This window comes from Dysidea avara, chromosome 4 (genome assembly GCF_963678975.1).
Source record: "Dysidea avara chromosome 4, odDysAvar1.4, whole genome shotgun sequence".
In the NCBI taxonomy this organism is placed as follows: Eukaryota; Metazoa; Porifera; class Demospongiae; order Dictyoceratida; family Dysideidae; genus Dysidea; species Dysidea avara.
Window position 1 is genome coordinate 41,723,362 of NC_089275.1, and position 15,840 is coordinate 41,739,201.

Below are 15,840 nucleotides of genomic sequence, written 5' to 3' on the forward strand. Positions count from 1 at the left end.
ACAAGGTCACGGGTCGTTGAAATCAGTCACTAAACAAACTGGATAAATCATGCACCAGCGTCCAATGTGTCACTACCGAAAATTCGCCGAAATACGGCTCTTGCAAACTCTTCAAACTTTTGTTATTGTCTTGGGAGACTTAACTGCTTCATCCTGAAGTGAAGTTAGCGACAAACAGATAAACTACGGACACACCTGCTCGCCATCATCGTCCTTAGCAACCGCACTATGACGCAAACCGAAACACGGATGTTATAGTGCGCGAGTTCCGTTTCCAATCCCTATGTGTATAGTATATCTATGGTACAATGAGGTGAAATATTACGTCAGGCGAAACACGGATACCTGTAATCGCAACTTCCGTTTCCAACCTAAGTATATCTATGATCAGAGTCACTCCCTTTGTGCGTTGGACACGAAAAGACCGAGTTGCGCGAGACTATATCTGCCCTACTAAAAGCTGTATGTGGTGTAGATAAGGTACGTATCGTGGTCTATATAATATTGTATAAGGTTCCAGTCGTTAATAATACATTTGTCCCGTTTCACTTTAGGCAAAGATTTTCGCTTAGCCTGGCTCCTAGACTAGAGGTAAACACCTCGTAGAGGCTTTGCCTTCTATGTTCACACTCTAGTACGTACCTAACTGGTACAGTTGATAATAAATAAAAATTAGAGAAAATGGTTTGAAGTTCGAAGTTTCTTATTCACTCCAATTACGTAGCACTTTACAGTGACCAGCACTGAAGGTCTGACAACAACATGTGCTGCAGCCTTAGGATTACCTAACCTAATTTCAGGGACTTAGACCTAATGACTTGACTTACTGACTGACTGATAAGGTGTAACAGAAAAGGGGCCAATAGAAGTTAGACACGTGGTTTAACAACACCAGTTAATTAGTTATCAAAGCATATTGTTAAAAGCAAGGTGACAAGTGGCATTTTAAGGGTGCTGTGTACAGTTCATACAAGGCTTCCCAAGACATAGTCTGTTTGCACTAAAAGAAATATTATGGTCACTTAATTAGTCTGTGACATGTTGACACATTTTAGTACCCATAAATTAGGTATCCCATAGCAACAAGCGAATTTAGCAGTTGGGTTTGGACTAAACTGTGTACTAGTGTTAGCTTATATCCAGTAAAAAAGTTCAGAACATTTGCTAAAACCATTTATAAGTTATAGAGCAAATTAAATTTCATGGGAAGCCACATAAGCGGACTGTACAGAGCACCCTTAATGTTGCTAGGTTTATGACACCCGCTTTCACTTATTCTACACAAGCAGGGTGAAGGGATCCATAAAGTCTCACTCGAGGTTATTATGAGGTCACTCGTCTAGACTTACTTTCTCATGTGTTTTCTGATGCAATACTTGTTCATGGATGTCACTACCAAACTACCACAGTACTGTGGACTTATTGTCCGTTTGAACATTGCATACTGTGTGCTCAAAATGCGTATTGCATAAGTGGCATGGATGGATTATAATGCAATACGCAATGCTCAGTACATGATATGCAGTATGCATTGTTCAAATGGACAAAAAAATCCATGGTAAAACATCTGGCTCAGTATAGAGGATATGCGAGTATTATTATTTGAACGAAAAAATGATCAATATAAGAAGATTAGCTGCGTGCCCAAGAATTTTTGATGGTGAACGACTACAGTGGAACCTCTTTTAATGGACCCTCCCTGTAAAGGACACTGTACATTTAACCTCCTTATAAAGGACAGTTACTGAAGTCCCTATAGACCCTTACCAATACAATTTTACCTCTGAAAGAGGACAACCTCTTTATAACAGTAAAATTTCACCAAAATTGGTTGGTCCCAAAGTGTCCATTAAATAGAGGTTCCACTGTATCGTGAATCCCACGGGTAGCAAATACGACTCAGACTATACACTACTGGACAATAAATCCATGCTATTACCAAGGAATTCCCACGATCCTCATGAAATACCCATGAAAGTTGCACTTAGTATTTTTCATGGGTAATGAAATACCCATGAAATGCATGGAGAAAAATAATGTACCCATGAACAACCCATGAGCGAGTGAGTTTTCAAGGGTTTGTATGTATGCACAACCCATGAAAAGCCTGTGAAATCAAACCTATGAAAAACTTGGGGAAGCCAATGAATAGTATTCATAGGTTTTCAACAGGTTTTTCATTGCTTCTTGAGTTTTCATAGCTTCTAGAAAAGAATGGGGGTGAGAGGATATGCTCAAAAATGAGCAGAGGATATGCTTGTAAGATTTCGAGAAAAAAGAGAGTGTGGGCGCCAACTGTTTATTAAAAACATAGCTTCTAGAAAAGAATGGGGGTGAGACCTGCCCGGTGGTTATTAATAATAATGAGTAAAAAAGATAATTTAACGGCTGCGGTATCCTGACCGTATGAAAGTAGCGTAATCAGTCGCCAATTAATTGTTGGCAAGTATGAAGGTTGCACGAGTGCTCAACTGTCTCTACACTAAACTTTATGAAATTGAAATTGTAGTGAAGATGCTATAGAATAATTGAAAGACGAGAAGACCCCATGAGCTTTACTATATGGTTGGAAGAATCTAACTTAGGTAGTTTTGTTGGGGCGACACCCTTATAAAAATAACTAAGGGGCAAAGGACTTAAAAAATAGTTTAAGTTAAGACAATAAGGGGGGGCACCTCGAATTGGAATAATTTATTGTTGAATTAAATAGAATTTGGCTACAAAATGGTTGTATATAATGATCCGCTTTTATTTGGAAGCGAAAACGGATAAAAGTTACCGTGGGGATAACAGGGTAATCTTGTTTTAGAGCTTGTATTGATGACAAGGTTTGCTACCTTGATGTTGAATTGTGATATCCTGAAGGGGCAGGTTCTTTCAAGGGTTGGACTGTTCGTCCATTAAAATCGCACATGATTTGAGTTTAGACCGGCGTGAGCCAGGTCTAAACTCACCCCCATTTTTGAGCATATCCTCTCACCCCCATTCTTTTCTAGAAGCTATGTTTTTAATAAACAGTCGGCATCCACACTCTCTTTTTTCTCTGTATAGCCTTTTGTGTAAGCTCTTCACTGACTTGGCAAAGCCGAGTGGTGCAAGGAATAGCTGTTATATTAACTTGTCCTGGGCTGACCATTTTCCATTTTCTAAACCAATTTGACACCAATACCAGCAACTTAGAGGCATAAATGCTTTGTAGGAGGCGTTAGAATGATGCAATGGAAACCTCTGTTATGCCATAGTTTCTATGTTGCATCATCCTAACACCTCCTACTCCCTTATACCTGAAGGTGTTTGTAATTATAACATAAAATATGATTGTTACAGGACTGTACTAAAATATTTGTGACTGGATCTGCGAAAACCCGACATAATGGTGCAAGCCTAAATTTTCAGTACAGGCTATTGATTGCAATGCATAAAATATTTGCGTAAATGAAAAAAAAATCGTAAAATTTTTAATGCTTTGTTTTTTATGAAGAAAGGGTGCAATGATAAAAACATGGGTACCATCTTTTTCGCCTACTCAAGAAGAGTTCAAAAATCTTTGTTTCGTAGCAGTAGCCTAAGGATACGTGAGTTATGGGTGTTTGTTATGCAATCGATTTTTCTTCACTGATTTCGTCTCTATGTGTGAAGAAACGTGGTAGGAGAAAGACCTAACCATGTAATGGTGACCCCCCTATTCATGGCGAACATGATACTACAAGTTGCAACTCTGTACTGCTAAGTATATTATAAATATTTAAGCCTTCTCACAGGCCCTTAGTCGGATAACTTTCACAGAATTAAAAGCACCAAATTACTTATAGCAGGGTTTGTAGCACGTGTAGCTACAGTATTAAGTGATTTTAGAAGGAGATGCATTTAAAAAGTCCTTTGGAATCCTATTTTTTGGTCCTATTCAGTAAAACTATTTGTTTACATGGTAAGCAATTATTTTAAAAGCTGGATATAGTATTAGACCAGTAGAAATCCTACAGCTGCAACATGATGGCCTATTATGCAACAAACTGTTTTCTCAGTTAGGCAGTAAACAAATGACTATTTTCAAGGTATTTTAATTAAAGTTTTGCATTTCCAATGCACACAGCAGACATGGGTCAAGCCTTAAACACTTGTACTTATAAGCACTTTAAGCAATTGTTTTAAAGTGCTTTGAAGAGCTTACAAGTATTTGCTACTGTGCTGCATTTGTGCTTGTGCTGGTACTTAATTACTTGTAATATTTCAAAGTGCTTATATAAGCACTTTAGAGTGCTTTTAAAGCACAAAAGCTGCCAGCTCTTATCAAAAGTCTGTGATTTAATGAGCTTCTCATTTAACAACCAAAAGGTGCTATCAAATGCTAATAATGGTTCTATCAGGTGTACCTGTAGAACAATTATTCAGTGCAGCAGGGAAAGTCTTTAGACTTGAGAGGTGCAGATTGAAAGATGAAACGTTTTACCGATTGATGTTCGTTCCTTGTAACAATAAAATAATTCTTAAAACAATAGGTGCATGACTGCATGCACCATTATACATGTTGATATAAATTGTTTGTTAATAAAGTAATTATATCAATTCAGTTTGTACTTGATGCATTTACTCAATTGTGGGAATTAGTAAAATGCGGAATTGCGGAAAGCAAAACTTATCTTTTGCAGATTGTACAAATAGTTACATGCTCTATAGTAATTATACTTTATTTACCTTGTAACAGCTCTGCACGGCGCACCACGGCGATGGATAGAACAGCAACTGGCGAGCATTAAATGGGACGAGCGCACAACCAATCACTCTAGAATGATCTACCTTCACTAAACTTACTTACCTACACTCTTGATTCAAACCTGAAGAGTTTGGGCCATTTAAAGACACAACCACCGGACTTCTCTCCTGAACTCTAGTGTGACCCTAATAAATTCGGTCGTATGCACATGAAGGGCAGCTAGTTTAATCTAAGAATAGAACTAGGTCTTGACGTTTTGTAGCTATATCAACTAAGGAGTATAGATAAGTAAGTTTAGCGAAGGTAGGAGAATTGGTTGTGTATTCGTCCATTTAATGCTCACCTGGCTCAGTGTTTATCCATCGCCGTGGTGCGCCATTCAGAGCTGTTACAAGGTAACTAAAAGTATAATTACTATAGAGCATGTAACTATTTGTACAATCTGGGTCATTCCATGTCAAATCAACAAGGAATTTAGGGTCACCTCTCGGATTTTGACAAAACTTGGTGTGTTTGTAGTACCTGTGCTGCTTATCACTCATGCAAATTTTTAGCTCCATACATTCCATAGTTTCTGATTTATGACCACAAATATTTTGAATATTTCATGAAAATTTGGTCCATCTCTAGTTATAAAATTGACTGCAACTTTGTTCTGTGTAAATATTTTTAAACACAATTTTCACTGATGGAAGACTGTTGATTGACCTTTCCAGTGATCCCTAAATTATGGGATATCTACTTAATTATGGTTTCATTGAAAACTTTAATCCTTTATAGTTTGAAAAATGCTGCTTGAAATTTTCCAAATTCTTTTGTGAATAATGATTGGGGCATGGTATATGTTTGTTAAAATTTTTGTGGTGGGACCACAATGGGCTCAAGAGATATAATGAATTATGATGTGGTATGCGGTGGAATTTGCAGACCATTATTGCTGTATTGGAGTGTACACCTCCAATAACCACTCACAACAAGGCTATGCCAAGTTTGTCTTACAGAGTGAAGGTGTCTAGGTACATTGCAACCTGTATTAGTGACCACCTGTATTGAAAGGCCACCAATATGCTGCAGTTAAATTATACTTCATTTAATGTATAGCACAAAAGCATCAACCCTTTCTAGCAAATCCAAACATGGTCCTTATTAGACAGGTTGACTATAAATTATAGATCTGACCACCATGTGTCCCTAAACATCATGTAAATGTTGTACCATCTCTTCACAAGTATCTTCTTTATTAAGTTGAATCCCACTGTAGTGGATTTAGCCTTATTTAAGTTCCGTATGTGGCTGCATAGATGCATACAACAGAACTCCTCAGAAGGGATACCTGGATACCTTGATAACCAGGACACCTGTTTATACACTGTATTCCCACTTTATAGCGGTGCACATACATTTGGAGCAAGATACATTACAGTGGGATTACATACATACATTTGGAGCAAGATACATTACAGTGGGATTACATACATACATTTGGAGCAAGATACATTATAGCGGTGCACATACATTTGGAGCAAGTGCTTAGCTTCTGTAATGTGAGCACTTTATTATGGTCCTAACAATGGATGGGTTTTGCCATATACGTACATGCATTAATTGTACCTCAATGTGTGAAATTAATTACTACATTACTTTACATTCACGACCACTTTGAAGATCAAGTCATAAATTCATACACATACTCACATAGGAAGTAAACATGTTGACCACATATTTAACATTTACCTGTACTGATCTTCAAAAACGTGAACACAAAATACTTTGAAAAACCATTAATTTTAGTAATTACAGTACTATAAATCACGCATTGAGGTGCAAGCAAGTGTTAATAATATAAAAACTCTTGGTACAAGTAATGCATCTACTATGTACAGTGTAACTATTCTATTCCCTGGACCATTGATAAAGTGTTCATGTTTGAGAAACCATAGACTTGTCTTGGGTCCAAAATGTACGTACAATTATAAAGTGAGATCATGAGGCTATCAAGGTACCCAGATATCCTTTTTGAGGAGGTCTGTTGTACCTATGCAGCCATGTATGTAACTTGAATAGTGTAGAGTGGGGATATGTATGTAAGTGCACTACGGCAAGATTTTACTTAATAAATAAGGTATAACTGAAGAGATGGTACAACATTAATGTGTTTAAGGACGCATGATGATCTCATTTATAGTCGACCTGTCTAATAAGGACCATTTTTGGATTTGCTAGAAAGATTGATGCTTTGGTGCTATACATTAAGATCAAATTAAAGTATAAATTAGCTGCAGCTTATAGATGGTCTTTCAATACAGGCGGTCATTAATACAGGTTTCAATGTACCTAGACACCTTCACTCTGTAAGACAAACTTGGCATGACCTTGTTGTGAGTGGTTATTGGAGGTGTACACTCCAATACAGCAATAATAGCCTGCAAATTCCTTCACATACCACAACATAATTCATTATATCTTTTGAGCCCATTGTGGTCCCACCACAAAAATTTTAACAAGCATAGACTATGCCCCAATCATTATTCACACAAGAATGTGAAAAATTTCGAGCAGCATTTTTCAAAATATAATGGATTAAAGTTTTCAATGAAGTACTTTTGAGCCATAATTAAGTAGATATCCCATAATTTAGGGATCACTGGAAAGGTCAATCAACAGTCTTCCATCAGTGAAAACTGTGTTTAAAAATATTTACACAGTACAAAGTTGCAGTTGATTTTGTAACCTGAGATAGACCAAATTTTCATGAAATATTCAAAATATTTGTGGTCATAAATCAGAAACTATGGAATGTATGGAGCTAAAAATTTGCATGAGTGATAAGCACCACAGGTACTACAAACACACCAAGTTTCGTCAAAATCCGAGAGGTAACTCTAAATTCCTTGTTGATTTGACATGGAATGACCCATCTGCAAAAGATAAGTTTTGCTTATTTCATTATTCTGCAATTCCGTTATTCCCGTATTCCGCGTTTTACTAATTCCCCTCAATTGCAGTATTTGTGCTTGCACGTACTTGTACTTAATCACTTTTACAGGTGCTTGAAAAGTGCTTCAAGCCCTTGACCTAAGTGCTTGACCCATGTCTGGCACACAGCTCTGTAGAATTATGCACAAGGATCATGCTCAGCTCACCCTTAGCCTTTTCAGTTTCACAAGGAATCAATCTGTGTAATTTAAAAAAAAAAACAGTCCCTGTGTATATCATCACTGCTACCGGCGATCGTCTGTGGCATTTCCAATACATATGTGGTTTTAAAGGAAGTATACACTTCATGGTGAAAGTTCATTAAGCACCCAGATTTCCATCTCAGGGTGCGATAACAAGTTGGTATATTGATTTTAGCATTTTTGAGGGGATGCTTATTGATAATCAATAATCACTACCCAAGAAAATAAGGTCTGGTGTGGTGTGGTGGTGTCACTCAGGCTCTTGCTGAAGGTTGATCTGTAACCACCCTCACACAGTCTAAAGTCAATGGTCAAGGCCACAAAATACCTTTGCAGTGGGTCATGGGTTAAGACAAGACTTAAGAGTTCAAAACCTATAGTTAAAAAGTATACATCTTCAACATGAAGTTTACAGAATTACATGCCACAAGATGTATGGATCTCCAAGAAATGTTTTGAAGCTCCAGCAGACATTTTGCTGTAATTGTAATGATGTTTCTTTCATAGCTGTTGGTAGCATGCACTAATAAATTATATACAGACCTTTAGCACTTCTGCTATAAAGCCCTTAATTAATAAATAATATGTAATATGGAAAGGCATGCATTGGAAATGGGGGAAGAAGCAGTGGTCAAAGCTTCTACAAGAAATGCTCAAATCACAGGTCAAACACTGATCGCTGGGCAATGTGAAATTTGCCCAGTCAAGAATTTGGCTGTGGTCACAGATGTACTCACAGCAAGTGCCTATGTGACACCTCCTAGTCATCATGATGTTGTAGGCATGCATTACATGGAGAGATCTAGGATTTCATGCAGGGAGTATAATTATACTAAATTCTTTGTAACAAGAAACGGGTGTAGAGGCCACCTGAAAAGATGCTTAGATCATCTATAATATCATTTTCTCAAGTGTACAAAGAATACTCTTTTTACTTACCCTACCCTAAAAAATGCTACATACGAAATTTATATTGAGTTTAAACTATCATACAGAACGGCAGTACTGTATTATTAGGGTTTGTGAAGGTTTGCTCTTTCTAATCAATAATATTGACTAGAAGGCCTCACAGTACCTTCATGGCACCTTGGTTGTAGGTTAATTGCAAAGGTGCCTTTAGTGCAACTTGAAAGCTTCCAATAAGTTGCTACAAACTTTTATGTTTAGTAGAATTTTTAAATAACTGAATTATTGACTGACTAACTGTGTAACTGATGCCTTCAGATCAAGAGTTATTCAAATAACAGGCTATGGGCTTGATTATTTCACTGTTAGACATCGCTTCAGCCCAACAGGTGCCTTTTGGTATACCGCAGTATGTACAATGTTACCATCATAGATTTATGTTTGTCCTCCTTTGTGTCCCATTTCTTTTTGTGACAGCGTAAGGTATCAATTTATAATAGTGTTTATAGAACTTTGCGTGGGCGAGATCAAAGGGAAAAGTGTACTTTAAATTTCATAAAGTACACTCTCAGCCGGTCAACTGCTTCATCGACCACAAAGAGTGCTTTATTGAACCGCAAAGAGTGCTTTATTCGTTCAATAAAGCACTCTTTGTGGGCAATAAAGCACAGTTGCCCACGTGCCTTAGTGTAGGCGAAAAGCCTACGGGGCTTGCGCCAGTACGACTAATCACCCAAGCCGGTGAAGGCTGATAGCCTCGCCACGCTGAGTGATCAATCACCCCAGCCAATACGAGTTCTACCACTGGATTGCTTTTATAGACATACCTAAATGCTTCGATGATGGGTGGGAGAAGGTAACGTTGCTGTTACGTTTGTTAATGTAAACGGACAAGTCCTGGAGATGTCACGGAAATACTTCACCATGTGACTCACAATAGAATCGATTGTGGGTTGCGAGCAAAACCTGCCAAAAGACGTAATGAACGTCTACTATGCCAAACTATGGTGAAATACGCGTGAGTTACTTTGTTAAACTAGTTTGTGTGCATTCAGGCTGCTAATAGTTCGTGCAACGCTTGTTAATTATGAGTCCTAGCGTATGGTGAAGCTACACGACTAGAAAGTTCCATAAATCATTTAAAGCATTTCGCCGAGTGCTTTATTAGCATCTCGGCCGCACGCCTCGTACTTTATTTTTCATATAGTACGAGCAAGGCTATGCTTTAACATATACGTAATGACTTCCCTGTGCTGAGTATCATATACATTAATAATAGGAATATTCTGTATTTCTGTAATGACTGCATTTATCACAGAAGCACTTTAGTTCTTAGTTTGTAACACTGTGTAAAGGGCTGAATATCACTGAGAATGGCCCGTTCCACTTTTCAGTAGGGGCATGTGTTTTGACACAATATTAATTTTATGACATGCATGGCATTACTCTTTCTTTTGATGCAGTATGCGTGGGTTCCCCAGTCTTAATTACAGTATGTTGTGATGTCCAATAGTTAGTACACTGTATGAGAGTGTAAGTGTTGGCAATCTCCTTTGTTTCATTACTTTTTAATTCTATCATACATTTGAGATCATGGAGGTTAGGATTTTTCTGGCCAAAAAATACCGTATACGTACAAATTTTTGAGGTGCGTAATTTTCACAGATCAACGAATTTCAGGATTTTCACAGTTTTATTTTCGAGGATCGCTTGTTTTTCACTGAGATTACCTTTATGAGGCATACGTAGATAGAGCTAGCCCTGATAATCATTAATTTTCGAGGATGAAAACTTCACGGAAAGCTGAGCAACCATGAAATCCGCGAAAATTATGTCCCTTGAGAATTTGTACGTGTATGGTATCACCCAAAAACCAGCTTCATAGTAGAGGTTATCTGTTTGACATCACACTAAATTTTTCCGTATAATTACAGGTTACCTACATGAATGCATGAGGCAAGAGCGAGTTACAAGCCAAAGAACGCTAAGAAAGCTGTGGTACATTTGTTATGTTATTTGTTGCTTAGTAATATTGCTTTGCAGCTGGAAGAAACAGGGCCATTAAACTCCAGCTGCTTGTCGGCTTGTACCGCTGAATTAACCTAGTCCTGTTTATCCCACTCTTCAATTGGCTATTAATATAAGTAACTCACTCGGTGTGGCGATTTCCCCCAAGTTTTTCTTCAGTTGTGCAAAATCATGAAAAGTTACATTTTCTTGCATGGGTGCCATTAATTTTTGTCTCAAAAACATGGTGTCTAGTAACTGTTACTAAGCGTAAACGGATAACCTCTATACCATCCTGGTGCCTTGACAGTATTGGTATAACCAAGCCCAAAAGTGTCTTTAGTACAACCCTAGATTCTTCCAATAGGTAGCTACAAAATTATTTATTCAATGGGAGTTTTTAAGCATTCCAAACACTCCAGAAATGTGTCTCTGGATTGTACACTTACACCATTGGGAAATAACTCCCAAACAAGTTTGGAAATGTATACGAGTATGAATGTAGAATAATACTACTGGCTATACAAATGCTCCATATGAAGACCATTTCTTGACTTCAATTTTTAGAATTACAAGATGTCTACAGTGAGTCATCAGTCACTCAAGACATCATCAGTGATCAAGACGGTAGACATGCACGCTGGTGGTATGTTAGTACGCATTGCAGTCTCTGGTTATCCTGAAATTGTTGGGGACACAATACTTGACAAACTACGCTATGTCAAAGAGAACCTTGATCACCTCAGAAAGTTATTGATGCTGGAACCTCGTGGTCACAGGGACACGTTTGGAGTCATACCTGTAAACAGTGACATCAAGGAAGCTGATATGGCAGTGTTGTTTATGCACGGCGGAAGTGATGGTATGAGGTACTTTGTTATTATGTACACTTCAGCCACAGTTTTGTGTTATTTTCCAGGCTATAATACCATGTGTGGCCATGCTACCATATCCACATGCAGATATGCTGTGGATCATGGTATAGTGAAGGGAGTGTCACCCGAAACTACTGTGAAGATACAGTGTCCATGTGGTCTGGTTACTGCACATGTGGAGTATCAGGATGGGAAGGCTGGAGCTGTTAGATTTGAGAGTGTACCATGTTTTGTATTTGCTACAGATCAGAAGATAACTTTGGTGTGTGTGTGTGTGTGTGTGTGTGTGTGTGTGTGTGTGTGTGTGTGTGTGTGTGTGTGTGTGTGTGTGTGTGTGTGTGTGTGTGTGTGTGTGTGTGTGTGTGTTGTGCAATCGATGTACATTATTATGTATGGTGTGTAGTACATCTGAGTGTACTAATGGGAGGACTTGGTAGTAGCAAATCAGAAAGTTCTGCATCAAGAAGGATTTGATACTACCTCATAGGCATCCAAGTATACTACATACTGTAGATGGCGCAGTCTACTGGAAAGGCATGACCACATATATGGCACCCAAATACCTAGCTTGTGTGTGCGTGTGTATTGTGAGGCAGCATGGCCAAGTGGTTAGGTCATCGGCATGGTGATCGAAAGGTCCCAGCCACTTTAGTGTTGTTGTTTTCATGAGCAAGAAACTTTACTCACATTGCTCCAGTTTACCCAGCTGTTAAATGGGGACCTGGTGGCCTGGTGTTAACTAGGGAAGCAGCCCACCCAGATGTAACATCAGTGGGTACCTGGGGAAGCAAATTCCCAACTGTACTTATCTTACTTAGTGGTGTTGAGGTCGTTGTGGAAGTTTTGGTTCCGCGACCTCTCTCCATGAGACCTCCTGTGGGTTTCTAGTCCTGTCCCGGATTTTCCTGCACAAGACTTGAGTGCTTGAATGGTGCACAGGCATCCCAGTGCTGGCTAACTGGGCAGCAATAGCTCAGTGTGTTTCGCATGGCATCTGGAGGCTTTGCTTTGTGTGTGTACGTATGTGTATGGGACCTGGTGCTATCAATCAGGAAAGCAAATGTCCAGCTTTTAATGTTTTGAAAAGTGCATGTTTGGGGTCAATGTGGTATATACCATTCCTATACTACCATGAGAATTAGCTTGCAAAATTCTTTTGGTATCTATTTAATGCATCAGCAGCCAATTTCAATGATCATGCAATGAGAAGCTGAGGACCTTACTTAGGTAAATCTATGAATATGTAAATATGGCCTTATTGTGTACAACACCTTCCTTATATATAAGTACATGTACCATAATAACACTGTTACGTGGTGTTTTTACAGAAGGATATGGAGAGATAAGTTATGACATCAGCTATGGTGGTAACTTCGTTGCTTACACTGATGCTAGCCAGTTTGGTTTGGATATCAAGTCATCCTCTAGTAGTGATATAGCCATTGCAGCCATGACGTTAAGAAGAGCAGTGATAGCTAATGTTGCACTGACATACCCTGGAGATGATGTAAAGGCTTCTCTTTTGGGCGTGATGTTCTACTCTGGTCCACTGAGATCTTCTGGTGATATCACAGAAATCTTGATCTTCGGAAATAGTGCACAGGTTAGTGACTATATAAATGGATTTAGGAAAATGGACTGAGAATATTATTTTATCAGAAGGATAGACCAGCAAGTAATGAAATCAATGAACTTGCTATTGGGTGGAAAGAAGCTAGAATGGCTAACAATTAATGTGAATACTTTGGCTATAATGGTATCTAGACAACCAAGAGAAGAGTGTTTATTGTAGGCTTTTACAAGTGCCAAAATTTGTGTATAATGGGAAATTTCCAAGAAAGTAACACATTCACAATTTTCACATGACATCTGGTTTACTCACAGAATATAGATGTTTTCTTTCTAGACTTTTTGTAAGTATGAATGCTCTTGTTTATATTAAAGGACGAAAATCCAGATAGTATTACAGTTTTGAAAAGTTTTTCTCAAGAATCCAATGTTCAACTCACAAACATTTTTTGTAGGACTATCCAAGTTTGCATTTTCCTGCCAGAAAAATATCACCAAAAACAGCATCCTTTAAGATAACTTGGCAGTTAGGATATGTGTGTGGCATTATGGGATTTAGAGACCCCAATCAAACTTCAGTATTGAACTCCAATATGTGCTCATAATCAAATCTTATGAGCCATAAAAGTTTGAAATGGTAGACGTTATTTTAAGTACCTAATAGGCCTAGTGCTCAAATGCCTGCCATATGTGACCTGCTGAACAAAAAACGGCCATTTTGCACATTCCTCAAATTCCATTTTATTGAATCTCTGTAATCTATAGTAACAAAAGAGTGAACAGCCATAGTTTCAGCGTTTTATGACAAACGGCCTTGGAGTTATAGCACTTGACAGTTGGAACAGTGATAAACTCGATTTGTACAGCAACAATATGGGAAATAAATTGCAGTAGCTTAGATAATCGATCATAACTCACAATTGAAACAAGTTACAAAGATGGGACTCGGCTCAATCTGTGTACGCAAAGCAATCAAGGTATAGTGCTTTCTCCATATTGACAAAGAAGGAGGCCATTCCAACTAAGAAATGACGACGGTGAATGTAGTTTTTACTGCATCGTAAATAAACACCCATAATTCGTATATCCTTTGCTGTGCAAACATGATGCAAAGATTTTCTTACTCTCCATAAACAGGTGAATCCAGTGGTGTATAAGGTTTGTTGATTGGAGCTTAATTTCAAATGCGATAAAAGCGTTAAAGCATGCATAAAATTTTCATGTAGCAAGCGTATTTTAGCCCAGTGTATTTCAATATGGTTTTATGGCAAAATTCTACAGCCAGATTTTGCTCAGTGGGTCGCATATTTTATAGTCTAATATGGCATTTTTTACTCTTCTCCTGATTGTATCTGTATAGGTTGACCGTAGCCCTTGTGGTTCAGGTTCTAGTGGTTTCCTAGCCCTGCTCCAACACAAAGGACTGATCAAGGAAGGAGAAGTGAGGAAATTTGTTAATGGCAAGACTCTGTCATCCTTCAATGGGAAGGTAGTGAAACAGACGAAAATAAAGGATACTCCAGCAGTGATCGTGGAAATATCAGGGAAGGGTTACTATACTGGAGAGTGTACTTTCTACTGTGAACAAGATGACCCTCAACCTTCATTCCTTGTTGAATAAATAAGCCTGTTTTGTAGTAGGAATAGGGCATGCAAATACTTGCAATTATAAATTATTTTAATATATATTAAGCAGAGTCTTGCATTGTATATCTTTGCATTGTCCAGTATACCTGATAAGTGTATAATGGGTCAGGCTACAATACGTACATTATCCAACTAATACAGTAGTTGCAATTATGCATGTTGATGAGTGCATGGATGAATCCAAAAAGGTTTCCTTAATCTTGTACAATTAGTGCATTGTTAGTGGGTGGATGATGTCAGTTTGCCACTAGGTAATTCTTGGTGAAATTATATTGCAACTTAATTGTTTTGTTTATACAGTAGTTTTACAGCGTATGCAAGTCAAAAGTGTGTTCTTACATGTACGCTTCAGTGAAGTGTCAAGGATACAATGTAAGGGAATAATGGAAATCCAAGAGTCAATCAGAATGATGACATTTTCAGGGATCTTAATTCAACAGTCAACTTGTTATTGATATACTATTCTTTAATACATTGAAACTACCAAATGCATACTGTACATATAAAGGTACAGGTGTGTGTGTGTGTGTGTGTGTGTGTAGAACTAGATATATCCGTACAGAGCATTGCAAGTATTGTCACACATAGTCTACAAGTTCTTGCTTGTGCAATTTTTGCAGTGTATGTTTAGAAATCAGTGCTCTCCACCATCAGAAAAGGATCCTGAAGTTCACTAGATTTTTGTGCATCATCCAAATTGTGTACACTACATAAATAAACAGCAATTAATAATTGATCAGTTTTTAACTCTTACAGTGTTATATACAGCATTCTATTGTATCTGAAGAGAACACTCTGGCTTGCTTACAAATTGCATAATAATTGAGCTAGTACCTTTTACTATTAACATTTAACTAGATAATGAAATCATTTATATAATTATACCCATAATGGGACGGACATGCATATCAACTATATAATAAGCTTACTTAATAGAGTAGTT

The 15,840-nt window shown here is 37.9% G+C and overlaps 3 protein-coding genes across 3 annotated transcripts in view; 2 read left to right on the forward strand and 1 right to left on the reverse strand.

The window, feature by feature from the left end:
* LOC136252197 (trans-L-3-hydroxyproline dehydratase-like) overlaps window positions 1-14,960 on the forward strand; it is a 53,410-nt gene extending 38,450 nt beyond the window's left edge. Inside the window, exons 2-3 of the mRNA XM_066044589.1 lie at window positions 13,010-13,284; window positions 14,611-14,960. Of these exons, the coding sequence (XP_065900661.1) occupies window positions 13,010-13,284; window positions 14,611-14,871 (536 nt within the window). The 3' untranslated portion in view covers window positions 14,872-14,960. The remainder of the gene's footprint in view (window positions 1-13,009; window positions 13,285-14,610) is intronic.
* On the forward strand, window positions 313-12,099 carry LOC136252198 (trans-L-3-hydroxyproline dehydratase-like). Its single transcript, XM_066044590.1, has 3 exons — window positions 313-480; window positions 11,374-11,668; window positions 11,726-12,099. Exons 2-3 carry the CDS (start codon window positions 11,383-11,385, stop codon window positions 12,082-12,084), a joined length of 645 nt encoding a protein of 214 aa, XP_065900662.1. The 5' UTR covers window positions 313-480; window positions 11,374-11,382; the 3' UTR covers window positions 12,085-12,099.
* A 382-nt stretch (window positions 14,961-15,342) lies between the features above and the next one.
* Window positions 15,343-15,840, reverse strand: part of LOC136252193 (uncharacterized) — a 39,765-nt gene continuing 39,267 nt past the window's right edge. The window contains exon 3 of the mRNA XM_066044584.1: window positions 15,343-15,603. Within this exon, the coding sequence (XP_065900656.1) occupies window positions 15,525-15,603 (79 nt within the window). The 3' untranslated portion in view covers window positions 15,343-15,524. The remainder of the gene's footprint in view (window positions 15,604-15,840) is intronic.